At 51.7% G+C, this 27,024-nt stretch overlaps 1 protein-coding gene across 1 annotated transcript in view; it reads left to right on the top strand.

Moving 5' to 3' along the window:
- Nucleotides 1-27,024, top strand: part of LGR6 (leucine rich repeat containing G protein-coupled receptor 6) — a 106,852-nt gene that overhangs the window by 58,647 nt on the left and 21,181 nt on the right. Inside the window, exons 5-6 of the mRNA XM_073217149.1 lie at nucleotides 9,330-9,545; nucleotides 14,334-14,405. Coding sequence (XP_073073250.1) covers nucleotides 9,330-9,545; nucleotides 14,334-14,405 — 288 coding nt within the window. The remainder of the gene's footprint in view (nucleotides 1-9,329; nucleotides 9,546-14,333; nucleotides 14,406-27,024) is intronic.

The following is a 27,024-nucleotide window of genomic DNA, read 5'->3' as shown; positions in this document are numbered from 1 at the left end:
ACGGGGAGGGAGGACATGCCTTTCCATCCTCTGAGTGGGCAGGGATGCTGTTCCACAAGGCAAAACAGAGGAAAACCATTCATTATCAGCTCTTTTCCTTAGTTCCATTGACCTCAGGGTTAGCAGAGATGCCTGTTTCTGGTTAAGGGTTGCTTTTAGTCAAGGTTGACGTTTTTATTTTTTTCTGTAGCTTCATAGGCATTCTAGTGAGAAGGTGGTTAGGTTTTCCTCCATTTTAACGAAACAATCTGAGTGTGTTTTCCTTATTTCCTCCGTTTCCCTCCTAAGCTGTGGCTCGTCCCTGGGTGTCGAGGGCTTCAGCACAGGGGAGGGGTAGAATGGGCAGTTAGGGATCAATCTGTGAGCATTGATGAGTATAGGAGGGACTAGTGCCATGTGGGGTTAGGTCAGGACGCTCCTGATGGGGAGGAGTTTTAAAAAGAGCTTTTAAGAGTGGAGGGAGAAGCAGATTTCAAATGGCATCAGTCTTTACAAAGGTGCTGAGATGAATAAGCCATGGAATCTAAGACAAAGAGGTAGGGAGTGAGGCACATTTTCCAGAAACAGAGAATGGGGACCCTTCCGAGAAATGAGGCTGGTGTGAGAGTTGTTCCAGGGAAGGAATCTCAAAGCTCAAACTAAAGGGTTTGGAGTTGACCAGATGCCAGGGATGACTCTGAGCAAGAGAAAGATGGGGTCACAGCATGGTGAGGTGCAGGAGTCTCTGGTCTGTGTGAATGGAAAGATGGACAGATAGGAGGATGGATGGACAGATGGACGGATGGATGGATGGATGGATGGATGGACGGAAGGATGGATGGACGGACGGATGGATGGATGGATGGACAGAAGGATGGATGGACGGATGGATGGAGGGATGGATGGATGGATGGATGGATGGACGGATGGACGGATGGATGGACAGAAGGACAGATGGACAGGTGGATGGATAGATGGATGGATGGGAGGTGGGGTTAGGGAGGAGAGAGTTGATACCACACAGTAACCTCCCTAATTTTCACACTGGTACACAGGGAGCCTGGGAACACCTGGAAATGAAGGAGAAGAAAATAGGTGGTGGGAAGGACTGTGACTCTATGTTAGGGAAGCCAAAACTGATGTAGAATTTTTCCCTTCTTCTCCCCGCTCCTCTCCTGATACTTTTAGAAGTGTTAATATGTGGCTTGTTTTCCCCTGGTACTAACTTTAAAACAATGGGATGTTGCTTACATTCCCTAAACCTTTGACAGCGCTGGCCCCTCTGCGGAGAGAGGCAAGTCGGGAAAATCCCCTTCTGCCCCTTCCTTCACCAGCCACAGCGGCCCTTTGCCAAGGGCATCCAGGCCCCAAGCAGCCACAGGACCCAGCTCTCAAACATCTCGACAGCCCAGGAAGGTCCCAAGAAACCAGCCTGATGCCTGGAATCCAATGGCTAGAGGCTAGGGGATGGATGAGATGCCTTTTTGTAGTCCCCACCCCAAGATTCCGGGATTGTCACCCACAAAGCTGGCCTTCTGCCCAGATCTGTAGGTCTATGTCTTCAGGGGAAGCTCATAAAACCTACACACAAAGTCTTCTCTCTGCTTCCCTCCTGGAGGGCGGGTAATTATTTTTAGGTATTGCTGCCGATTAAAACAAGGCGAGGCCTGGAGGAACGCTCAGGTATCCTCCTTTGATGTATACAAAGGAAGCACTTTCTCTGCCTCTTCTTGCACATCCATCAGTTCTGACAGATGCAGGGGTAGGGTAATCTGGGCATTAGCACAGCCTGGAGAACCAGTTGGAATTGTCTTTGTTTTAATATCCCAACTTTGATCTATTGAAGGACTGACAGTGAGCAGGGAAGGATCTTATTAGGTGTCATAAATCAGAACTGATGCAATCCCTGTCCTCCAGCAAACCCAGGCCTTCTCCTGTGGGGGGAGCCGGAGAGAAAAGCTGCTCTAGTTCCAGGCTTCCCTCTCCCCCTCCGTCCTGCGTGGGAACACAGAGGTTCTCTGAAGGCTCCACCCACTTTCAGGGAAGCTTGAGTCCCCAAGCTTCTTGTGGCTCCGTCAGCTTCCTCTGCTCCCTGCCTCTGTCGCTGAGGGGCCCACCCCCCCAAGGAGTGCACAGGTTCCATCTCTCATGAGTCAGTTTCTGGACGCTCAGAGCGTGTGCACACCCCGTGAGGGCCGGGTGCTGGGCTCCAGATGTGTAGAGGCGTGGCTGAGACCCAAGGGTCGGGGCCCAAATGTGGGACTGTGCTGAAGAATGTGTCTTGGGGACCGTGCTTTTCATGGCCTAATGTGGGGAGGGGCGCAGCCATCCTCCTTTGCAGGGTCTCTGGGAGGCCATCTCTATGGCACTTTCTATGAAGTGAAAGGTTGATGAACATTTTCTTCTCAAGTGGATAAGGCTGGGGGAGAAGTGAACACTGGACTCAAAGCCCCCGATCTACTTCGGCTGTGCCAGCTCTGCACGTCCCTCCTAGGTGGAGTGGGTCCCTCTCATCTCTCACTTCTATGACTGGTCTTTTCTTAGCAGGCAGTTCTCTGAGCTGTACTGGAAACATCCATGATTCCATCAGTAAAGAAATCGCAGATTGAATGCCCGTGGTGGGCAGGTTCCAGGAAAAGAGAGGACACAGTCCGTGCCCTCGGGGATCTTCCAGTCTAAAGGGGAGGAAAGCCGTCCAAGTGGGAGTTTGGTGAAGTGGTTCAAAGGTCCAAAGTTGGCCTTAGCCCTTCTCGCTGGACTGATCAGCCGTTCCCTCTGCCTCTCTGGCCCCAAACTCCCTGCACTACAAGTCTGTGTTCCGTTTCTAGAAGTTTCTCTCAAAAAGCTGCTCTCCATTAAAAGGCTACCTAATAATACTTGCCAGATTTTAAAAACATTAACAGGCAACTTCTATACTCTAAAAAGGGAATATTGTTCAAATGGTAGAATTTTAGTCACCTTGAAATGCTTGTGGGTCATGGAGGTGCTTGGCTGCTGGAAACCTCTGATGATGCCACATGCTTGTAAGTCAGTCTGCTTAACAAGCCCCTGTCTTGGGACACAGGGACACAACACAGAATGACTTGTGCAAAGATGGCAGAGACTCCTAGAAGGACAGAGCTGCAGAGACCCTTAGTACCAACCCTCCCTTTGCAGGGGCAGACACAGCGCAGAGGAGAACGGACCTGTCTGAAGTCCGGGGCTCTGTGTATCCGCAGACATGGACCTTTGCCAGCCACCTGCCCCCACCAGAGCTGTCTTCTCAACTTCAGACTCCCCAGCACCTACACGTTAAATTTCAGATTCATAAGGCCCCCAAGGGCCAGCGTGTTCTCTTCCCAACTCCCTTCCCGTCCCACCCAAGTCTCGACTCCCAGCACATGTAACTAGCTCACTGCTGTGTTTAGGTCACACCCCAGCAGGCGCTCCTCTCTGCCAGCATCGCTCGGTCCCCTTGTCCACTTGCTAAAACTCAGTTACTCCTCGGGGCCCAGCACAGATGCACCTCTTCTAGGAAGCCCGTCCTACCTTCACTTCCCTGGACCAATGACTCACACCCTTCTGCTTGTTCCCTCAACTCAACTCTTGGTGTACATGACGACACACACACACACACACTCTGCATCACAACTCATTGTCTGTTCACCTTCACTGCTGGACTGTGGGCTCCTCCATGGCAGGAACCAAATTGCATTCGTTCCCAGAATGCTAAGGCCTTGCATGGAGCCTTGCTGATTTTTTTTGAGCTATGTTGTCCAGTAAGATAGCCACCTGACATATGTGCCAGTTAAATGTAAATAAATTTAAAAATTCATCTCTTCTGTCATACCAGCCACAGTTCGACTGTTCAGTAGCCACATGTCCCAGCGGCTAGTATATCGGACAAAGCAGATGATGGCACATGTCTGTCAGTGTAGACGTTCTCCTGGACTGTGCTGTCTTAGGGGAGACCAGAGACATACAGCCCCCAAATGGAAGAATGAGGGTCTGGGGATCCTCATCAGTACCGTGCACAGAGAAGGCGCTTGAAAGAGAACCTCCTAGAACTGGGTCTGGAGTCCAACTACCTGGGTTCAAGGCTTGATTGCTACCTCTAATGCAGACCTGGTACCAACCCCTTGTCTGGCTACAACCCCAAGCTGTCAGCCCCTGAGGCCTCGGTGGGACTGCGCTCCTTAGCTGAGATTTCTTTTCGCAGAAGGGAAGGGCCTTTCATCTCAAAGGGTTATCTAGCTTTCCCCTCTTCCCTTCCACCCCCTTCCCCATCTTAGGACAGGACTAAGTTGGCAGAGGGAAAGAGTGGCTTCCCTACCACATGCCTCCCACAGCCCCCATGAGCTAGGGGCTGGGGGTGACGGGGCAGCCAACGCCCCCCAGCACCCCAGCAGCATTGGCAAGGCTCTGGACTTACACAGCTAACCCTGAGCCCTTCTGTCGGAGGCAGCTGGGGGGTATGCAGTGTGCACACTGGGCACCTGGCCTGACAGCCTGGGAAAACTCTTGTCCTCAGTGCCTCCCACCTCCTCTGTCTACACCCTGCCTGCCGTCCTGGGCCCTGACCCCTACGTCTTACTTTCTCCTGAGGAGACAGTGTTGACTTCAGTGCTTTGAAACAGTCTCCCAACTGTCTCCCTGACTGCTGCCTCCTCCCATCCCTCCCAACCCAGCCTCAGCAACAGAGCCTCGGAGATCTTTCTAAAGCGCCAGTTTAACATGTCATCCACCATCATCTGTCCTTTCCCAGATTTGACTGTCCCGCCTCTGGTCCCTTCTCATTCACGTCCACGCATTGATTATTCACCAAACACCCTCCCTGCCTCTGGGATTTTGCTCATGCTGTTCTTTTTGCTTTGTGTCCCTTTCTATAATATTGTCCCTTCAGAAAACTCCTAGTCCTCCATGGGGAGCTGGTTCAAATGCTTCCTCTTCTGTGAGGGCTTCCTGGATTTTCCCCAGGGAAAGAGAGGGTCCCAGCTCCAAGAGTATTTCCCATACACTTGACTGAAGGATGTATAGCTGAGGGTTTAAAGCCACAGCTTTCAGAGTCAGACGAAGGGCGTCCCCGCTATGAGCCTCCTTTTCTGCATGCAAGGTGGGGATAAGATTCCTACTCAGGCCAGGTGCAGATGAAATATGAAAGTGTATGTAAAATGCTTGGCACAGCTGGTAGTTAGGTAGCTGTCAGTAAATGTTCGCCAATGCTTTTATACTGTTTTATTAAGTAATAAAGTAAATCATCTAAGCGCCTCTCTGGAGAGGGACAATGTGTTATTCATATTTGAACCCCAGAACTGAGCACAAGGCTGGCCTAGTAGTAGGTACTCAATGACTGTTTAGTGGATTTAATCCTAAACCCACTGGATTGAGGTTTTCAATCCATTTGTGTTGAATTAATCCAATTGGATAGAGTTGAAGCCTGAAGGGATGAAGTTCAGTAACTGAACTGAAACTAGTGTGTCGAGGGGCATTTCAGGGAGTGGGGAGGGATTTGGGGTCACGGAGCTTTACGGAAGCCCTCGGGGAACTGCAGAGGCGGCAGGCTGCGGTCCCCATGGGGGGATCCTGAGAGGGCGCAAAGGCCTCTGGGTCCTGGGCCCCGAGGTGGTTGAGGCCCCTTGGCCCCCAGTTGGACGGACCCTCCCGCAGGCAGGGCCAGGGCGCTCTGTGCACAGGGAGCGCCCCTTTGGGGCCCATGGGCCTCCGTGTGGAGGCTGCTGGCTAGCACCAGCAGTGGTGCTCGAGCCCCACTACCTGTGGGGGCCCCGGGGGCACAGATGCCAGCCCGCAGCCTGCTGGAGCTCTCGCCTTCCCTGGCAGGCTCTCGGCAGGCTCTCAGCAGGCTGCTGGTCCCTCCAGGCAATCAGCGGCTCCCGCATGGAATACTTTCCCCACGGAATCACCATTTCCATAGTGGCTGCTTTTCCTTCTTTCTCCCCTTCAATGTCCTCTCCCTTACGCCCTGCGGGCTCTGCCCCACCAGAGCCTGAGCTGCCCCTTTCCTCTCCTCCCTTCCTCCGCCTGCCCTACTGACAGTCAGCTCTGTGCCTCTGTGTTCTGGGCATGGGGACGAGGGATTTTGAGGTGAAAAGCTAGCCTTGGGTTTGGCCCAGGGCAGCCAGGCAACCCCCGGGTGCCAAGGGAATAGTCCGTGTCCCCCAGTGTGTCACCCCTCAACCTCTTTCTTGCCTTCACACTCACAGTCAGGGACTGAGAACAGGATGCGGCCTGGCCACCGCTGGGAGCAGGACCAGCTCCCGGGGCGGGTCACTTGAGCCGCTGCTCAGGCCCTTGGGCTCATGAGGCTTAGTGCTCCGCGGTTGCCGTCTTGAACCCTTCAATCACTTTTGAAGGAAAGCGTTCCCTTCGCATTTTGTGCCCGGCCCTGCAGACGATCGGGAGGGCCTGAGTGAAGAGCAAGACAGGGAGGCAGGCAGGCTGGGGAGGGAGGAGGGGGAGAGGGGCGCCCGCCAACTTGGTGACCCGATCGCTGGCCAGAGCTGGCCAGGGTGCCCCCTCTCAGCTTCCAGCATCTGAAGGGGCACTTGGCTCTCCTTTTCCACTTTGCAAAAACCTGTTGGGCTGATGAGGGAGGGAAAGGGGCACTCCAGATCCTAGGACTGGCTGGAGATGCTTTCTTAAGATGAGGGACCAAGTCATGGGAGAGGCCCTGGAAGCACCACCTCCCTCTGCTTTGGGCGAGAAGCAGTGTTCCGCCTGGGTGCGCCCCACCCCATGGAGCCTTCTCCAGACCCACCTCTCCCCCTGGGTTCTGGTTTCAGCCTCTCTCTGCTCCTAAGGACCCTGTCCCGTAATTGCTGTGTCCTCTCACCTCATGGGACTCAGAACTGGAAGAGGACTCAAGTCACACCTGACCTGAGGGGGACAGAACTGCCTTCTTCGCCCTGCTGTCTTCCTGGTCCTCCCCTGGGATAGGCTGGCTTTCAGATTCAAGGCAGCTTGTGTTTAGGCTTCGCATGCATGATCCCTTTTTTAAAAAAATTATAGTTGATATACAGTATCATATTGGTGTAAATATACAGCATAATCCCTTTTAGATGAATTCCTGGTGACATCCATGGGTTAGCTGGTGGTCCACTAGGAACCCTGAATCTGTCCCTCCTGTATTTGACTAAGATCTTGTAGGATACAGGGTGGGTTAGAGGAGGAAATTCCAGAAAGGATCCATTAAATGCATCTAATGCTTTGTAAGGCACCCTGGTTTCCAAACAGAAATGTGTTCCTACAGCTCTGGGAGGTGTGTATCTCTGTCATTCCACCCTTTTAGGGGAGCCAGCCTAGTAGAAGGAAGTGGAAAGAAGCCCTGCCATACCCTCTGGGCTTCAGATTCCTTATATAAAATGAGTGAGGCTGACAGGCTTCTTCAAGCTCTGACACAATAGGATTCTAAGTTTACACTGTTGTTCTTGTGGGTCCCTGTCAGCGAGCACTTCCTGTTGTCTAACCTGCATCTTTTCTGCTGCTTCTTGCTCCCTGTTAGGTCCCCATCTCACTTTCGTCAAGTGGGACTAGGCCCCCGTCTCCCTGGCCACCTGGGATGTCTTACGGCCAGGTGACTCTCAGACCACCTGCCCTTTGGGACGTGGAGGGAAGGGGCCCCAACCCTCACTCCCGCTCATCCCGCCTCCCTGCCTGCCTCAGCCTCAGCCCTGGGCTGCGCGAGTGTGGGAAGCAGTTTGGCCTTAAAGAGCATAAGCTATTTCCCCAGGCCGAGCAAGCCCCAACTGGCCTGTGAGGTGCCTGCCGATCTGCCCTATCGCCACAGGTAGGGATTATACTCGGGGCTCGCTCGAGGAGTCCCGGCCCGTGTGGGAGAATGAGAAGGGCTGTGGGGGATTGCTGATTTCATTCCGGAGCTTAACTGGTGTAACTGCTCTCTTCTTGCTGCCAAACCAGCGTCCGCCTGCATTGGCTCTCCCAGCGGCAGCAGGAAGCTGCTCAGAAGGGTCTGTGAGTCCCAGGGGTGACCCTGCGGATGGCTCAGAGCAGCTCCCCACCCAGATGGCGGTGGAGCCCAGGCCCAGCCCGCAGAGGACCTTGGATCCCAGGGCAGCCTGAGCCCTGACTCCGGGGGATGGGGGAACTTCTTCAGAGGGCACGCATCCTGCCCGGGAAAGGAAGGGACCTCTTCACAGCCAGTCCGTTGGCCTTGGGGCTCCCCGGGCTCAGAGGTTCCTGGGAGAGGAGGGGGATGCCCCATGAGAGAGGGGCAGGGGGAGAGCAGAGGCCAGTACTGCCCCATTTCCTCCTCTGCTGCCACCTCTCTTCCTCTCTGGCTCCTTGGGGAATCTGCTTCCAAGGGGATGTTTTGTCCTCACAGCTGAAACTACCAGGAGGACCTGCAGTTGTTTCCCCTCGGGGCCCCAGGGCCCCTCTGGACAGCCTTCTTGCTAGAAGGAAAGGTAACTTGGGTGGCCTGCCCTGAGCTGTGCATTGTCCACATTTGACCTCAAAACAGTCTCTGGGTTGGGTGGGCAGTCAAACCGCAGTGGAGAAAACCACGCCAAAAGGCTCATTGAGGCCATCACATGACTAGGTCTGTCTGGTGGCTAAGCCCACGCTCCTTCCGTGCTCACTGAGAGTACATACAGACGTTGCCATATGAAATGCAACTATTACATAGGACCTACTTATTCTAAAAAGCTATTCCTTGTTTATCTGAAATTCACATTTAACTGAACATTGTCCTAAATATTCCATGGGACATATTACATTAAAAATTATGTGGTATTTATCTGAAATTTGGATTTAAGTGGGAAACATGTATTTTTATTTGCTAAACCCAGCAATGCTACCCTGGGTCCACATGCCACCCATCAAACTGGGTCCTTTAGGAGACAAGGAGCAGGGGGTGCTTGGGGTGGGTGATAGGGAGGTGCCTGCATCTCTGGGGAGGCATTTTCTTTGGTGGGATCCAGAGGGAGGAGATATCCTTCTGTCAATGGTGGAAACATCTCTTACGTGGCCGTGGGGTGGACAGGCTTGGGAAAGCTAGTGTGATTCCCACAGCAGAGGGGCAGCTGTGGCGTAGATTTAGAAGCCTGGGGTATGAGGGAAAAACTGGTTATCCACAAAGGGTTGGGGGTTCTGCCTTGGGTCTAAAGGGAGGAGTTGATATTATAAATAGGAACATATGGCCTAAAGGATCAGGAATCAGGGGTTGGAATGGAGGTGAAATATGGGAACTTGGAGAGGCGGGACACAGGGCACGTGGTGGCTGAGTTGAAGTGTTAGTCCCAGGGTACCCCGAAGTCCCTGCTTGGGGCCTTGCCGGCCCAGCCCAGTCCCAAACTGTGCCCTGGATTGATGCTTTCCGTCCTCTCTTCCACCAGGCGCCTAGATGCCAACGTCATCTCCCTGGTCCCGGAGAGGAGCTTTGAGGGGCTGTCCTCCTTGCGCCACCTGTGGTTGGATGACAATGTACTCGCCGAGATCCCGGTCAGGGCCCTCAACAACCTCCCTGCCCTGCAGGCCATGACCCTGGCCCTCAACCGCATCCGCCGCGTCCCCGACTACGCCTTCCAGAACCTCAGCAGCCTCGTGGTGCTGTGAGTGCCACTCTGCCCCCGGCCCTGCTGAGTCCTGCTGGGCACTGGATGGTTATCCCGAGCTGGGCTGCATAGCTTGGCTCTTCTCTTTGTGTTCCCAAACTTCTGGCCTCAGTTTCCCCCTTTGTTAAATGAGGGTGATCATGCCTGGTTGGCCCCAGGGTGTTCTCAGGAGGGCTAAATGACATCAGAGCCATAGAAGTGCTCTGAGAGGCCAGAGGACCATAATGAGAAAACAGGAGTTTGGCTATAATTTTCTCAGTGTGCAAATGCAATAAGCATACTGTGGCAATTGGAATATACATCAAGAGTTTCTAACATGATTTCTAGTATATTTGGCAACCAGATGATGCAGTCTTATGCTTTGGTACAGGGATAGGATACATTCATCTCGTTTCCCAGGCCTGAAGAAGCCAAGAACAGCCATCACTTGTAATTAGACAGCAAAACCCCATCAGGATAATTACCTGGGAGATAGCTCTCCTGGCAGGAATTGGGGACTGGGGTTACTCTGCTTTCCCAGGGGGAGCTTTAGAGTGCAAATTAGCGCCCAGCTAATTGCTATGAATGATTGGTAAGTTCATAGGGTAATTACCAAGGGCTTGGAGGTCATATGTAATTGCTGTGGGTTACACACTAATTGCTGTGGAACATGTGTGTCCGTGACTCTGCTAACTGGCGGCATTGCTGGCCCTGCTCTTGGAAATCTGGTGTGATTTTCCAAACCCGGCAACATGTGATGCTTAGTTGCACTTGAGAGATGAAAAAGCAGGCACCAATTTGTTTGTCTAATTGTTTGTCTTGGGAGACGGGAGGGCCAAGGTGAATGACCTTTCAGACCCCATTCTTCTACCAGGATGGCCACACCATCCTTCCTTCTGCAAAGCAGTGCAGCTGTTCATAGAGGGCAGACAGAGCGAGGTGGTTGGTTCTGGGTCGGGTGATACCCCTGCGACATCCTGAGCATTTGGGGACAGGTCTCTGAGAGACAAAGCTGGTGGAAAAATGGGGGCCTCATGATGGATCCCCAACAAACGAGCCACAGTAAGTTTTCATAGAAACCCTATGTGGCACTGAAGATACAAAGAACTAGGAGATAAAGCCACTGCCCCAAAGGGGCTGTCTGTTGAAATGGCAGAATAAATATGGGAAAAGACAGCTAATAGTGTAACTTAACTTCTGCCAAGATAGCCTGGTGACAGGTACAGATTCACAGTAGCACAGGGATTGTGGGGCGGCGACACCACTGCAGGAGGGTGATAGGGAGGGCTTTGTGGGGAAGGTGGTGTGGGTCCCAGGCCTGGAAAGATGATGAAGATTCGGGGAAGCGAAGAGAATGAGAGCGTTCCAGGTGGCACCAGGCGGGAAGCCAGGGATGTTCAGCTGCCGGTCTGGCAGGAGCAGGGGGTCTCTTGCAGAGTGTGGGAGGAGAGCCTGGGAAGGTGAGCTTGGGGGCTCGCAGTGTCAGGGCAGGAGCTTGGCTTTTGTCTGCCAATGGCGGTGGGGAGCTTGAAGGTCCTTGAGCAATGATGGAAGCGGGTATTTTAGGAAGGCTAATTGGAAGGATGGCCAGGAACAGGGGAGGCTGGAGGCAGGGAGGTCAGTTAGGAGGCTTTTGCATAGCATCAAAGATCTAGTTTAGGGAGGTGGCAGAAGAGATGAGAGGGAAATCATGACTCTGAGGAAAGTTTTGAAGGAAGAATCGATCTTTCTTAGAGGTGTTCAGGGGGTGGAAGACCAAGAAGGGACTCAAAAGTGACTCCAAAGTCTGGCTGGAAATCATGGAATTGGGAAGTCAGGCCTGCTGCAGATGTGGGGGCCCACTGGGCATAAGGAGGGCAAGAGACTAAGGAATGAAAACCTATTGGCCCAGGAGCAAAGCTGAAGGAGAAGAGCTGGTTCCTTCACCTGATGCGGGGCCAGAAACTTCACCCCTTTGTCCTTTGCCTGCAGAAGAGAAGCTTCCAGGAGCAGGTGACCAGAGAAGGGGGACAGGAGGCTGGGGAAAGCTGTCCAGGGAATACTGATGAGCAATAGGAAGGCCCAGGAGGCAAGTAAGGAGGACTGGGTGTGACAGGAAGCAAGAAGGAAGTTTGGTTAAAGTGGTAGGTGGACAGGGGTCTAGTTGGCGGTGTGAGCAGACAAGCAGGCTGGCAGAGAAGGGGCTTCTCCTCAACCCTGTGCTTTCCTCAGGCTGCTCTGCCGGGCACGCAACGCCTTCCTCTTATGGCAATGGCACTGATGGGACCCCAGGGCTGACTTACTGGGACGCGGTAGTGTCATTTCCATCCATCTCGTCTCTTCATCCAGACTATATACCTCAACACCTGCCCGGGGCTGGGCTGCTATTTGTGCCCAGGATCCCCAGGGTCAATGAGGGGTTTGTAGGATGGATTTGGAGGCTTGGAGCTGGATGTTTAAAAAGCTGAGATGGTGTAGACCAGCATGCTGGGGGGTGCAAAGGGAGGTAGAAAATGGAGATGAGAATTTAACATGAGGCGAGGATGAAATTACAGTTCAGTGACAGTGGGGATATAGGCGGGGAAGAAATGGGAAAAATTTAAACCCCTTGGTAAGAGGAGTCAGTTTATTCCCAGAACACAGGGGCTGTGTTTTCCCTATCGGAGCAGAAGCTGCATATGGGATGGGTCTGTCTCCTTACTGGGATCTGGTGAGCAGGTGAGCAGGGATGGGGAAGACACCTACAGAACGGAAGGCTCAGTCTCCCATCCCTGTCCGCCTGCCTTGGATGGGGTAGGCCTGTTGCCTGTATATTTGAACAACATATTGGAGGCCAGCCCAATTTCTTCCTCTTTTAAGTGATTTCCTTTTCCTGCCTAAAGACGTTGCTTAATCCTTGAGCTTTAATAGCTTGACTAGAATATGTCACAAGGTAGAACATTTTCCTGGAACAATGTATGCTTGTGAGCTGCAGATTCCCTCCTTCCTTCATTTCAGAGAATTTTCTTTTCTATGCTGTCTTTGAATACATCTTCTGTCTCATTCTTGGATTCTCTGCTGCAGAGACATCCATTAACCTTGTGTGGAGTCAGCTGTATGTCTTCTACATTTATTAGTTTCTGTTTTAACCTTTTTGTCTCATTCAGCCGTATTCGCCACGATTCTCTCAAGTGTTATCTCTGACACCAATTCAGTTTTCAGCAGCATTTATTCTATTCCTTCTTTCGAATTTGTTGACAAGTTTTTTCTTGAGAAGGAGCTTTGGTCCTCAATTTGTTTCCTTAGGAGGTCATTTTTTCTTTCATTAAAAATTTTTTTGCTTTGAAACAGCGTTTCATTGGATTGTTTAGTAGCAAAAGGCAATTGTGATCAATTTCCTCCTGTTCCTCATCCATTAGTTAACACGTTCTTCTAAGCTTGGAGACTTGTCTTTTGCATCCTCTTGTCTCCTCCCTGCTTCTCTTTGGGTGTTTGCATAAATGCCATGTGGTTTCTGTTTTGGGCTCATGCTTGGAAAGCTCTATTTGTTCTGCATTATCTTTGTCTCCCTCCCCTTCTTCCTCCTGGCTATAGCTGGTGGGCTTGTCCTGTGAGTAAGTCAGGTTCCACCCACTTATCTGCACCCTAGTGGGGAGGTGAAGGTAGGGGATAAGCTCTGAGGTGGCACCCAGTCTTTGACTACCTGGGCTCTGCTCCCTCGCAGATTCAGACTGTGTTAAATGTACGAGTTCACTCCGTCCACCCAAGAATTCCCTGGGGCTTCAAGTCATTTCCGCAATTCAGTGAGTAGCCTGGATTGAGGAATTTTATTTTACTTTCCCCTTTCACTGTTCCCTCTGGAAGCCAGAAGTGGGGAGGGGAAGAAAGAATATCTGCATAGTTGCTTCCCTTCAGATTTGGGGTCTTAGGGAGAATTTTCAGAATTTTGTTTTCTTGCCAGTTCAGTTCCTTGAGAAAGGGGGTGGGTTAGGGCCTCTAGAATCTTTCTTTGGCCTCCAGTTGTTGCAGGTCATTCACATTAGGTTAAGTCTCTGTCCTTGCCCTTCTGCTCCTTGTAACATTTGGGGTGGGGTCTTGTTTCTGCCGCTTTTGCTTATTTCATTACGAGTTGGAAGAACATTCTGTCACTTACTTTCAATTAGCTATTTACCTTGGGAGTTTCTCCCAAACTGATCTTCTACCTCTCACCGACCCGACCCGTATGTGCTCCGGCCAAGCCCTTCAGCATCCTGCAGACACACATGCTCAGGCCCACCGCCCCACCTTTGTCCTGCTGTTAGCTCTGCCTGGAACACCCTTCCCTCTGCCTGTCCACATCACCTGCCCTTAGAGGCCCTGCTCCGGGTCACCGCCTCCACAAAGCCTTCCTCTCCGGCTTCTCCAGCCTCCCGTCTCTGAGCTTGTCTACAGCTCTCTCCAGCTATAACAGAAAGCTTAGCCTTTAATTATATGTTGTCTGCAGTGGTTTGCCATTGGCTCCCATAAATGAGTCTGGCCACTGAGTCAGGCCGGAGCAGGACCTCAGACTTGAGCCCCTGGCATCAGGCCTTTCCCCAGGAGCTTAGGGAGCCTGCTTTAACCTGGCCTGGGGCACCCCTCTGACTTCTTCCTGCCATAGGAAGTCAGAACAAACGGTACAGCCTGTGGTCAGTGCAGCCTTGCGGGCTGTGACTTTAGATGCCGGTCTTGACTGATCATTGTATCCCTGGAGACAAAGGGCTGGGCCACGCGGGTCACTCTGTGCTTAAGCCACCATCCGCTCCCTGCCCCCCGCCCCTAGCTGATGCTGTGGGCACCCCTTCTGACATGTGTCTCCTTCTCACACAGGCATCTTCATAACAACCGCATCCAGCATCTGGGGCCTCACAGCTTCGAGGGGCTGCACAATCTGGAGACCCTGTGAGTGCATGGAGGGGTGCTGCCTGCCGGGTGTTGAAAGCCGAGCCCCTGGGGGCAGGCGGGGTGGGTGGCTGGGCAGAGACCCCAGGACGGGGAGCGGAGGATCTGTTTCCCGCCTGCTCACCCACGTGCCCCTCCTGGCACTCTCTGTGGGGTGTCACCCCGCATGGCTCCTGTCTTCCTTCAGGTGGGTGGAATGTGCCTTCTGGGAGTTCAGGCTGGCCCCCGAGGGGGAACCTAGAATTCCTGTAGCAGAGACCAGTGGGAAATAAAGGGAAAGTTGGTAGAAATGGGAAGTGTAAGGAGAAGCTAGAATTAGGGTAGAGCCTGGGGACTGGAAGGCTTGGGGGTGGGGCTGGGGCTGACTTGATGGCAGTTTTGACATCTGTTTAAGGGTGGCTGCTGACAGAGGGAGAGTAATACCGTGGGGTGATGCTGGTACTGTCTGCCAATTGATCTAACAGCTAAATGATTAATAGGGAGATGGCCCATTCAGGGCTCCAGCCTGGCTATAAAAAGCACCCAAGCTGTTGACTCTTAAAAAGCCATATTATTCACACATCATCACCCTGGAATTCAGTTAAGGTCAGAATGCACCCAAGCCCTCCCATCATTTCCTCTGGAGTCCTGCCAGCCCCCACAGAGTGGGCTGAGAGGGCCCCACTTGAGCAAACAACTGGCTGGCTCTCTAAGGGTGCCGGCCATGCCAGCTGGGGTCCCTTGGCAGCCCTGAGCATGAGGGAGCCGGCTGCTGGGGCCACCTGGCACGGGCCACCTGGTGCAGGCCGCCCGCTGGAGCGAGAAGGGCCCCCAGCCCACCAAATGGGAGCCGCTGAGACTGAGCAAGGGCGCAGGGAGCCAGGGCCATGGGTTCCTGCTGCCCCATGCCCCACCGCCCCTCACCCCACCCCCTTCTCCATACCTCCCTCCGCCCGCCAGCACACAGCACACTGGAGCGTCACTCCTGAAGTAAGGGGTTTCGGAGAATCCGAAACAGCAGAGGAGAAAACCCGGAGAGACCAGCTGGGCCCTGAGCGTGTTGGGGAAAACCACTTGGCAAATCTACCAGGAGGCCTCTGCCTTCTGCACCTGTGGAGGGGAAGGAGCGGGGATGCCAGCGCCCCACAGCTCTTCCCCATGGGCAGGAGGGGGGCGCTTCCTGGGTACAGCCTGAAGCAGGAGAAATGGCAGAGCAGGGCTCACATCCTGTGTCCTCACTCTTCAGATGCCTAGGTGCCCAGAAGAGGGGTGCAGGGCATGTGCTCCAGTCAGGAGCAGGACCGTGGAAGCCTTTCCTGACCACTGTGTGTGATGTGGGCTTTGTGATTCCCGGTCCAGCTGCCGTAGATGGCTGGACAGTTAGTGTTGGACAGTTCAGCCTGCTCAATTAATGTTCTAGCAAGTTGATGTCAAGGGAAGCGGCCCACCCAGTGTGGCTCCCTTACTTAGGGCAGAGCATGTCTAGGGTGTGTTAACTGAGAAAACATACATGAATGTCCCTAGCTTGGTGCCCTGCCATCCTCAGTCACTTGGGTCACATGTGAATCCTGCAAGCCTCCCGTGAGTTAGCTGTGTGGGGAATCTGGACATAAGAGATGGTCATGACCCTCTTAAAGCCCACGCGCCTGCAGCTGTCCTCCCTCCGGGGATACAAGAGCTTGCAGGGAGGTGTTTGGGGCTGCTGGGCACTGGCACAGCAGGAGGGACAGTCCAGTGTGATCTGCCTGGGGGTGTGGGGGCTGCTAGTACTGCTGGGAAACCGAGTGGGGAGGGGGCATAGATACTGGGTGTGGGTTGGCACCTCTAAAAAGCCAACTAGCAACTATTTCTTCACCTTTGGGGCATGCTGCTGCCTAATTCTTTCTCAGTTATCACTGGATGGCTGTGCAGGGCATCTGGCTCAGCTGGCGCTGGCTTAATTACAGAACAATCCTGCCGCTAAGCACCCACTGTCCCTTTCATCTACCAGAGCACTTGGCTCTGTCACGCAAAGCCCATGGCCTCACTCACTTTACAGATGGGAAAGCTGAGGCTAAGATACTAGAAAAAGTTCCCCCACTGTACACTGTGGAGGCAGAACTCTGGTGGCAAAGCCTATAGCCCTTGGCGTCAGATGAATTGCCAGCTCTGCCAGCTGGGTGACCTTGGTCAGGCCATTTGCCTCTGCGAGTCTTAGTTTTCTAATCTGCAATATAATACCACTAATAACGCTGGGCGTACAGAGTTGGCATGTAGGTTAAATGAGATGATGTGTGTAAAGTTCTTGCATAGCCTGGCAAACCATGTCAGGAACTCGCCCTGCCCTCCCTTCTCCTCCCCCAGCCCCTTCTCTGAGGGCCTCAATCTCAACAGCACCCCTTTCTTCCCCACCCTTGAGGGATAAGTTCTTCCAACTTTTGATCTCCAATTAAAAAGGGGGAAAGTGTGTTCTTTATCCTCTATCCCCCAGAGCACTTGCTGGGGAGCCTGCAGAGGCAGCCAGATTTGGGGAGGAGGAGGATGGGCTGGGAGAATAAAAAGGGAAAGAAAGATACTCAAACCTTTTAATTGTTGCGTAATTGGCACGCTTTGCAGCGTCAGTTATTACTCTGGGGCTTTTCATGTGAGCTTCTCTCTGGAGGAGTATTTCTCCCTCGGGCTCTGTAAATCTCTGCCACTTAGACATCTCTCATCTCCGGCAGCAGACGGAAGATCAAACCCCCTGGCCCTAGCTGTGGTTTGGCTCACCTACAGGCTCCTCTTAGGAGGGAGGGTGGCACCCAGCCACTCCACCTGTGGAGGAGGGGCCAGCTGCAGGCAAGCACACGTGTGGTTGCACAGCTACCCGCACCGCACACAGCGAGCTCTGCATACAATCAGTGCACGCGCTGTGGGCTCAGGCCTCTCACACTCCTCACCCCACATAGATGCTTCTGCCCCACACCCAGTACAGCGGAGAGACCCCTGGCAGAGGCCCCCGTGGCAACATGGTCTCTGTGATGCCCTCTGCTTGGCAGACCAGGCTGCTTGGGTCCCCTCCCTGGGCCTACCTCTGCAAGCTGCTCAGCCAGAGCCAGTAGCCCCACCTTTGTGAGCCCTGCTTCCCTCATCTTCACAGTAGGCCACCTCAAAGGATAAGGAGCAAGCTAGATAAACTTGCACCATGCCCTCTTTTACTCCAAAGAGTCAGGCAGATGCCTGTGATCTGAGCAGGGTCCAGGGGCTGGGCGTTGCTGTGCCCTGTCTCCTGCTGAGCAGAACGAAGCATGAGGATCCACAGGCCCCAGGCACAAGCCTTGCTGAGCTGTGAGGAAGCCTGACCTCACAGGCAGAGGCTCTGGGGACGGTGCTCAGATTTCTCCTGATGTCCTCACCACCATTCCGGACCTTGTCAAGAAACCCCAGCTGGAGGCAGACAGGACCATCTCTGTCCTGCATCCCCACCTCCTTTCTGCTCCCTCAGTGAGGATGCCCCCCACCAATGCCCGGAAATTCAGGATCAGAGGTGGGGCAGTCCCCAGCCTATGAAGTACTGTTTCCTACAGTTTCCAGATCAGACCTATCCAAGATTTGGGGTGAGTTGCCCACGCTTCTATAGTTTCTAAGTGCTGATAAACTACTAGAGGCCAAACCTCTTCCCTTCTAATATATTACTCCATTTAGCATTAGCTCCTGTGAGGTCAGATCAATTACAGGACGTCCCAGGTATCTAGGTTGGAGCATGACCACAAACAATGCTGGGAAGGGTCTCCCAGGAGATCTTAGGGACCTGAAACCAGTCTCCTGTGCCTTTAGGAAATTTGCACTTGGAGGCCACAGGATGCTGTTCAGTGCTGTTAACTAATGATCCTCGAATCCCCAGCTATACTTACCAATAACATCGGTGCCAAAAAAAGAAAGAGAAAAAAAGGCCAAGCAAATGCAATTACAACCTGAGGGGCCCACGCTGACTCCCTAGATGTGGGAGTTTGATGTCTGCATCTTAGCCAGAACTCAGAGTGGGCAGGGCCCGCGCCAGATACCCTAGTATCAGCTTTTGCAGAACGTTTTTGCATCAACAGCAGTTGTGGCTGCAAAGTGTTTCTCTGTCTCCGTGTCCTTAAACCATGCAAGCCAACAGATTCTGCTCTAAACCAGCTCTGATTGGGTCCCAAAAGTATCCAGCCACCTCTCAGTCTTGGGCCAGGTAGTCAGCCTTTGGCCAGAGACAGAAAACCAGGCAGGTTGTGGCTGCAGGGTCTTCTGGGCTTAGGGGTCTCCTGGAGTAGAACAAGCACCAGGCTTGAGTTAGCAGCCTGGATTCAGATCTGGGCTCTGCCGCCAGGGTGCGACATGCGCCAGTCGTCTGACCTCTCAAGAGCCTCGGTTTCCACAAATAGAAAGTGGGGGTGACAGTTTACAACTCATACAGTGATATTTGCAGTGCCTGGAGCACTGTAGGTGTCTGACTTTCATTGGCTTTCTCCTCCCTGCCCTCCCATTTACTGCTGACTGGACAGCAAGGAGCCTTCTCCTTCTCTTTCTCCTTGTTCTTCCTTCTCCGCCTCCTCCTCCTCTTGACAACAGTGTGTCTTAAGGTGCTAGCCAGGGTGCCGCCCGGAGGTGTCACTGCATAGTGATCTAGGGAGTGACTCATCTCCATAAGGTGGACCAGAATTTCCAGGTGGTCAGGGCATGGCTACTGCATGAGTTTTCTATGGCTGCTATAACGAATTACCACAAACTCTGTGACTTAAAAAAACACCATGAAGTTATTCTCCCATAGTTCTGGAACCAGAAGTCCAAAATCACAGTGTTGGCAGGGCGGGTTCCTTCTGGCAGGCTTGAGGCAGAGTCCATTCCTGGCCGCTCTCTGGTCTGTACCTTCTGGGAGCTGCCGGCAAGCCTTGGCAGTCCTCAGTGTACAGGTGCACCGCTCCAACCCCTGCCCCTGTCTTCACATGGCTTCTCCGCGTCGCCTTATAAAGACCCTGGTCGCTGGATCCCGGATGATTTCCTCTACAAGATCCTTAACTTAATTACATCTTCAAAGGCTCCTTTTCCAAAAAAGGTCACACTCACAGGTTCTGGGGTTAGGACTTGGACATGTCCTTGGGGGGCTGCAATTCAACCCGCTACAGCTACGCACCGGCAGCTCCACGGCAGAGCCCTCTGGGGGCAGGCTAACGGGTGGGGCGAGGTGCCTCCTAATCTTAAGGCAAATGCTGGTCATCCTGCTGATAATTCCCTACAGTTAAAAGAATCAAAAAAATTTTTTTCCCATAAAAGGTTGTCACATCTTGTATCTCAATTCATCCCCTCCCCCGAGCACTTGTTCAGGAAGACAAGGCAGGGATTGTGTATCACTGGGCTACAGGTGAGGAAACCGAGGCAGGCAGGGGCAGACTTGCCCGAGGTCATCCAGTCAATCAAGAGCCAAGGTATGAACGCGGGTGCCTCTGCCGTTGGCCCAGCGTCAGCCCGTCAGACTGCGCTGCCTCTCGAGACGGACCCAGTACGAACTGGCTTTCCTGGCCAGTTCTTAATCATGTTACATTTGCGGGCTTATTAGCTGCAGATCTGTGTGATTTTGTGGCTTATAGAGGAATTTATTGTTCCATATAAAACCCTTTTTTTTCTGGCTTTGCCTGCAGAACCACTAATGACTTCTAATGGGCAGAAAATTGAGCTGCCCAATGAGTTTGTCTTGTGTTCTAATACCATGACGCGTTATTAATAGTGTTCCCGGCACAAATCTCCTTTCCTGCAGCCCGGCGGTGGGCGTGTGGGGGTGAGGGGGCCAAGGTCATTGTTCTTGTCACTGCTGCCCCTTCCTCCCCTGCTGGCAACAGAGCCGAAGCTTCTGCTCTGAGCCCCCTGCACGCCCGCCGCCGTCTAGGGCTCCCAGCCAGCTGGTCTGGACTGGAGGGAGGAGGGAGGTTAATGGAGGGGGTTAGGGAGCCAGGTGCTTGGGGCCCTGTGGGAACCCCTTGGCAACAGGCTCCCTGGTAGATGCCATGGAGAGGAAGCTGAGACTTCAGGTCTGGCCCTCAGGATCGTGGGACTGGGGCGCTGCTAAGTATCAGCAACAACCACTCTCTTTTCTTCTGTTTCTGTAGAGTCACTTGTTTCATCAGTGTTTACTGAGTTTCTAGTATGTGCCAGGCCACCATCACAGGCCCTGGGGTAACATTTATGAACAAGAAAAATGTAGCCCCTGCAATCACAGAGACTAACGGCTTCTAGACTAAGGGTCCTGAGTTCTTCCTAATGCATTACCAGGGTCCTGTTCCAGTGTCTCTGTCCTCGTCGCCCTGACTCCTTAACTTGGTGTGCCCCGAGGCTCAGTGTGTCTCCTGAATTCCGGACTGCAGTGTCCGAAGGCCTTGTCGGTATGCCCACATGGATGCTGACAGACCTTCAGACTGAGCCCCCCAAACCTCCCCACAGTCCCATCCCCCCCGAAGTCTTCCCTGGCCCCACGATGGCAGCTTTAATCTTGCGGCTGCTCAGGCCTAGATCTTAGAGCCACCCAAACCGATTTCCTTTCTCTGGCTCCATCTTCAAAGTATATTAAGAATCGGACCTCTCCTCACCCCCTCCACTGCAGCCCTGCTGTTCCAAGCCGATGTGTTCTCTCACCTGGGTCCCTGCAGTGATCTCTTGCCTGGTTACTCTGCTTTCCCCCTTTGTCCCTCTACAATCTATTCTCAATGCAACAGCTAGAGGGACTCTCAAAATACAAATCAGATTGAGTTACCCTTCTCTTCAGAACCCTTTAGGGGCTCCCCATCATACTCTGGAAAGAAGCCAAAGGTTTCCCCTGGCCTGCAAGGCCTCAGATGATGTGACCCCTACTACCTCTCTGGCCTCACTCTTTCCCCAGTCTACTCCAAGCACAATGGCCTCCTTGAATATACCAGGTATGCTCCTGCCTCAGGACCTTTGCACTGGCTGCTTTCTTTGTCTGCAGTGTTCTTTTCCTCAATTATTCACTTCCTCCAAGACTTTGCTTAAATATTACTTTTCACTAGATCCTCCATGATCAGCATTTGCAGCCACTTCCTGGCACTCTCCATCTCCTTTGTGTACTCAGTTTTCTCCACAGCACTTACCACAAACTGACACCTTCTATTATTTATATTATTTAAATTTTAATTAATTGTTGTCTGTCTCCCACCTCTCCATGAGTTTTGTTCACTGTCCTGTTTATGGCACCTGACACAGTGCTTGGCACAGGGAAGGTTCTCCATAACGATTTACTGAACAAATGAATGGCTATGGTAAACATCTGTGGCTCTCTGAGCTTCTGTGTCTCCACCTATACTATGAGAGCAGTGGGCTAGCTAATGTCTAAAGTGCCTCCCAGCCCTGATCATCCAGTCTTAGCACTGTGCAAAGCCTGCAGCCCAGACCTCTCCCTTGAACCCCAGACTTACATATCCACTAGTCAGTCCTCTCCTGGCCCGGGAGTTAGCACAGATTTCCCATACTCTCCAGCTTGGAGAAATGCCCTGGACATGGGCTGAGCCCACTGGGATGGTCTCCTATCCTTGCTTTTGGGCAAGACCCCTTTCCCACAAGCCCTGTGGTTCACAACTCAGGGCCCCAGCTTTAGACCAGCAAGTTGAGGTCACTAGGACAGATCCTCAGGCCACATGCTACTCTGACCAAGGACACCTCAAAGCCTTCAGGTCCCCTGCATTAATGGGCCTGTGGCATCCAGGTGAAGGAGGTGCTGCCCGTAAGGATCTGCCCACATCTACAGGACTGGGTCCTCTTGTGAGCATCATATCTTAAGAGTTTTTCTGGGAAGGGTGGTAAGAACATGAAATGTCTACAAACCTTGACTCAAAGAACTTGCGAGAAGCCTTAGATGGAGCATGATGATTGCCTTTGGAAGACAGATGACATGTATTTCCTGGTCTTCCCTAATAGGATGAGGGCCAAGGGGGAAAGTAAAGGTGGTGCTCCAGCTCAGGATGAGGATGACTTCAATCCAGCCCAACGTAGCGGTACTGGACACCCAGCACAGTCAGGGAACGTCCTGCCATTTAGGTCATCCAGGCAGAGACTGGATCCCCATCCAATCAGAATCTCAGGGGATTTCTGCCGCGGGGATAGGCTGGATTGTTGCCTTTCACCTGCCTTCCAGTGTTAGGCTTCTCTGATTCCAGGTGCCCGGGTAGGGCAGGGCAACAATAATCTCAGCATCAGAGGTCAGCAGCTTTCATTAAAAGCAGTGCTGCTCTTGCTTCAGGTATTCTCTGAATTTTCTTTCTGGCAAGGCAGAGAGTGTAGGTGGTGGGAGGGTAAAAGAAGGGTGTGTCTGGGTCTCTCAATAGAAACTGATGACAATATTACTAATTTCTGCTTTTATTAATGGGTGGCCTTTGATATAGGTTGTTTAGAAGGTAAAACAATGGTATCAGTCATCAAGTTTCTGTTTGTTGCTGGCGCACCCATCATCTGCCCCAAGCATGTGGAGTCGATTCAAGAGGCTCCGTGTGCAGTCTGGAAAGAGTAAAGCGTGTCTTTACTGGGCTTGCTCACCTTTGTTGCAAGCCTTTGGGAGAAAAAAGTGGCTCAGAGTTTATAATCTATCAGAAATGTTTGTGTTTTGTGTTTCATACCAGGAGCTGGGCTCACCCATGATCCACTGTGTGCCCTTATCTATGATCTGGTAGTAAACACAACTATTAGCCTTGAGAATAAAAGTAAGTGGGCCCAGTTAATGATATTAATCCTTTACCATTGCTGTGAAAAGTAGAGAGGCCAACCTGTGTGTCTACTGTGGCAGAGTCTAATGAGCAGAAGTATCTGGTCTGGTGTCTAATATCCAGTATAAGGAAGAGGAGAAGGGAATTGGCATTTGAACATCTGCTCTGTGTAGGCTCTGGACTGGGTGAACAGAGCCGCCTCTCTTTATTTTTACCTTTAATATAGATAAAGAAGAAAGATAAGACCTTTCTTCCTGAGTTCAACCCCATCCCTGCAGTCAAAATTAATCACTCACTCCCTCAGCACTTTCCTGGTGTTTTCTCCAGACACATGCATGGTATTAGGTGGTAATAATGATAATCATAATGATAAATGTGATGGTAATAATGATAATAGTAACAATAGTAACTACTATGTAACTGTCATGCTTCTAGGTGACTCACATATACTAATTCATCTCATTTCCACACCAACTGTTGTTCTACAACAGAGAGGATAATAGAGAGAGAGACGGGCATTCCCGATGTACAGATGAGGAAACAAATTGAGCACCTTTATGTGACTGATGCACGGTGACCCTGATGCACACAGAGGGCAAAGAGCTCTTTCTACTCGAAAATGGGTAACACAGAGAAAGACATCTAAGTGCCAAATCATAATCACTTGGCTTTGACATGCTTATAAGCACCCAAAGAGGCTCCTAAGGGACTTTCTTCCCCTTGGGGGGAGCCTGACCTCCCCCTCCGTTTATCCTCTTCCCCAATCTCCCTTAAACGTTTCCCTTCGCCCTGCTATTTGGAGCCTCGCCGGGATGAACCTCTGTGCAGGACACGCAAAGGGTGTTAAACTAGGAGCCAACCGTCCTGACTCTGAGTCCAGGCTCTGGGACGCAGTGATGGGCCTCCTCTCACTGAGCCTGTTTCCTTATCAACGCAAAGAAGGGCTGGACAAGATGACTGTAAAACCCTACCAGTGCTGTGCTCCAAACCCACAGTGGGGAGCCCCTGAGACCTCAGGAGTTGCTCGTTTCTGCACAGCTGGGTGGAGAGGAGAAAACTGGGGATGTGGGTCCTTGAACACCTTGGGGTTTGGGTCCCCTTCGCAGCTACTGGTGCTGATTTGCATGCATCTGCCACGGGTTTTGATTGGATTTGTGGAAACGGCTGAGCAGATGAAGGGGAGAATTAGCCTCAGACAGCTGCAGCTTCCAGATTGCATGCTGGCTGGAGCTGGGAATGGTTCCTCTTTAACCTCAGCTCTTCGCTGCCTGCTGCCTGCTCCCGGCTCCCAGGAGCAGCAGATGCAACAATTAACTCTCCCTGGGCTTCTGGCGGATTCTGGGCCATTAAAGATAATGGACTATAAAGCCACGGGTCAGTGTTCCAGCGGCAGTTTAAGGCATCATAAACCACCGTGCAATGGAGGAATCAGACCGAAAGAGCTTGTGCCAGGGGAGGCCTTCCCTGTAGTAGCCCAGAGCCTGCATGCCACCTTCTAATCCCAAGGGGCTAAGACACTGCCTTGGTGAGGCCAGCCACAAAAGCCAAAGCCACTTCCAGGCCCTGCACAGTGGACTCAGTCACCTTTGACAGAGAACATTCACATGTGTGGTCTTGCTCCTGGGCTTCAAGAGGGAGCCTCCTCACTGCAGCAAGACTCCTGTCTCATCCGGGAGACAGCGTGCACACGGATAACCCCAGTCCGCACTCGGACTGCCTGGGCTTCAGTCCCAGCTCCTCCTTCCCACGGTCAGGCCGTTGCCTCTCTCGGGGCCTCAGTTCCTCGTCTGCAAAGTGGAGGTAAATAACAGTACCTACCTCAAAAGGTTGGTGTGGAAATGAGATGAATTAGTATATGTGAATCACCTAGAAGCATGACAGTTACATAGTAGTTACTATTGTTATTATTATCATTATTACCATCACATTTATCATTATGATTATCATTATTACCACCTAACACCATGTATGTGTCTGGAGAAGACACCAGAAAAGTGCTGAGGGACTGAGTGATTAATTTTGACTGCAGGGATGGGGTTGGACTCAGGAAGAAAGGTATATTTGAGCCAGACTTCAAAGGATGACTAGGATTTCAACAGCTGAGAATGTGGGGAAAGGGCATTCTGGGCCTAGCACATGAATGGCACAAGCAAATATGGGAGAGTGTGAAAATGCAGACAAGAGCTGAAAGATTACTCAGGCCATCGGATCCCATTAAGGACTTTGAACTTTGTTCTATAAATAAAGAGGGAACCTTTTCAGATTGTTCAATAGGAAAGTGACAGAGTTGGCTTTACATTAAAAAAAATATATTTCTGGTAGATTCATAGTAGCTAAGAATCTGAGCACAGACTCAAACTGCTAGAGTTCAAATCCTGGCTATGATGCTGAATTAGTTAAGGTAGGCTAAATTGCTATAGCACATAGGCCAAAACTTGTATAATGCCTCAAACACAATAGAGGTTTATTTCTGGATCAGGTAACATCCCAAAGAGGGTGTTTCTTTTTGGCAGGTGGCCCTCCTCCATGTGGTGACTCAGGGACCTGGCTTCTTGGGATCCTGCTATCCCCAGGGCCACATTGTCTTTGGCATCTAGCTGGTGGAAGGGTAGAGAGGTCATAGAGGAGACAGGCTTGCTATTTTATAAATCCTGGAGTAAATGTAGCACGTACCACTCCTGCCCACCTTCCATGGGACAGAATCTAGTCAATGGCCATGCATACTGCAGGGATGCTGGGAAATACACTCCAGCTACATTTGTGGCTGTTCCTCATGTTGCTACAGGACTGTACTGTCCAGAGGAACTTTCTGTGATTTTGGAAATGTTCTAAATCTGTGCTTCCAGAATGGCAGTCACTAGCCACATGGTATTGATCACTTGAAGTACGGCTAGTGAAACTGAAAGCTGAACTTTTAATTTTATTCACTTGTAATTAATTTAAACTTTAAAAGCCATACATGGCTGGTGGCTACAGTATTGGCAGCTATAAAGAGAGGAGAGGGTGGATTTTGGTGGACAGGTAGTGGTCTCTGCCACAGCTGTTCAATGACTGTGTGATCAGCAAGGTCATTTATCATCTCTGTCTCCACTTTCCTCAACTGTAAATTGGGTGTAATAGAGATATCTACCTCTTAAGGCTGTTGTGAGGATTCAGAGGTCATTCAGGCAGAGTACTTAGTGCCCCCCTCATAATCAGTTCTCAATCAAGATTATCTTGTTGGTGACCTGGGACAGGAACTCCAGTTAGGAGAGTGTATAACAGTCTGGGGGAGACACAGCTCTAGTCTCACCTGCAAATGTTGTCCTTTGTTCAGCCAAGCTATATCACTTCTTCTCCAAACTCTATGGCATGCATCTCCTCTCAACCGTGCTCTCTGATCCATCCATCTTTTTCTTCTCTACCTATAGGAATCCTGCCCTGCTGTCAAGGCCTGGTTCACATACCATGTCTCCATGAAGCACTCCTGACCTTCCCAGTTATGTGGGATCTGCACAGTCCCTGGAGGCCCTGGCACTTTGCATGTTCTCCAGAACATACCACATCAGCTGAGGCCACTTCTGTAGCTGACTTGTGCATTTGTCTAGACAGGAATGTTTCTTGCCCATCTCTCTATGTCCCACTTTAACCAGCAGAAGTCTGTGGTATTTGGGGCAGGCAACAAATGCCCAATGCACTGAATTGAATTCATTAGGAGCAGAAAGAGTTGCAAAGACACATTCCCTGGACAGTTAGAGCCAGATATTACATCCACACTGCACCAAATGAAGCCAGGCTTTGTAATTACCCAGGTCATTGAATACATGCGGACATCCAGATGGGAAAATTCAGGCCACCTCACTGGCATGTAGTTTGCAGAATTGGTTTTGACATTTGTACAATTTTTTTTCTCCCACATTTCTCTACAAAAATTGCCTTTTAGCTCACGTGCCTTTTACCAT

The sequence above is a fragment of the Manis javanica genome, chromosome 11, assembly GCF_040802235.1.
Source record: "Manis javanica isolate MJ-LG chromosome 11, MJ_LKY, whole genome shotgun sequence".
NCBI classification, from domain to species: Eukaryota; Metazoa; Chordata; class Mammalia; order Pholidota; family Manidae; genus Manis; species Manis javanica.
The sequence above is the reverse complement of the archived record's forward strand: the minus strand, read 5'-3'. Positions and strand labels throughout refer to the sequence as shown.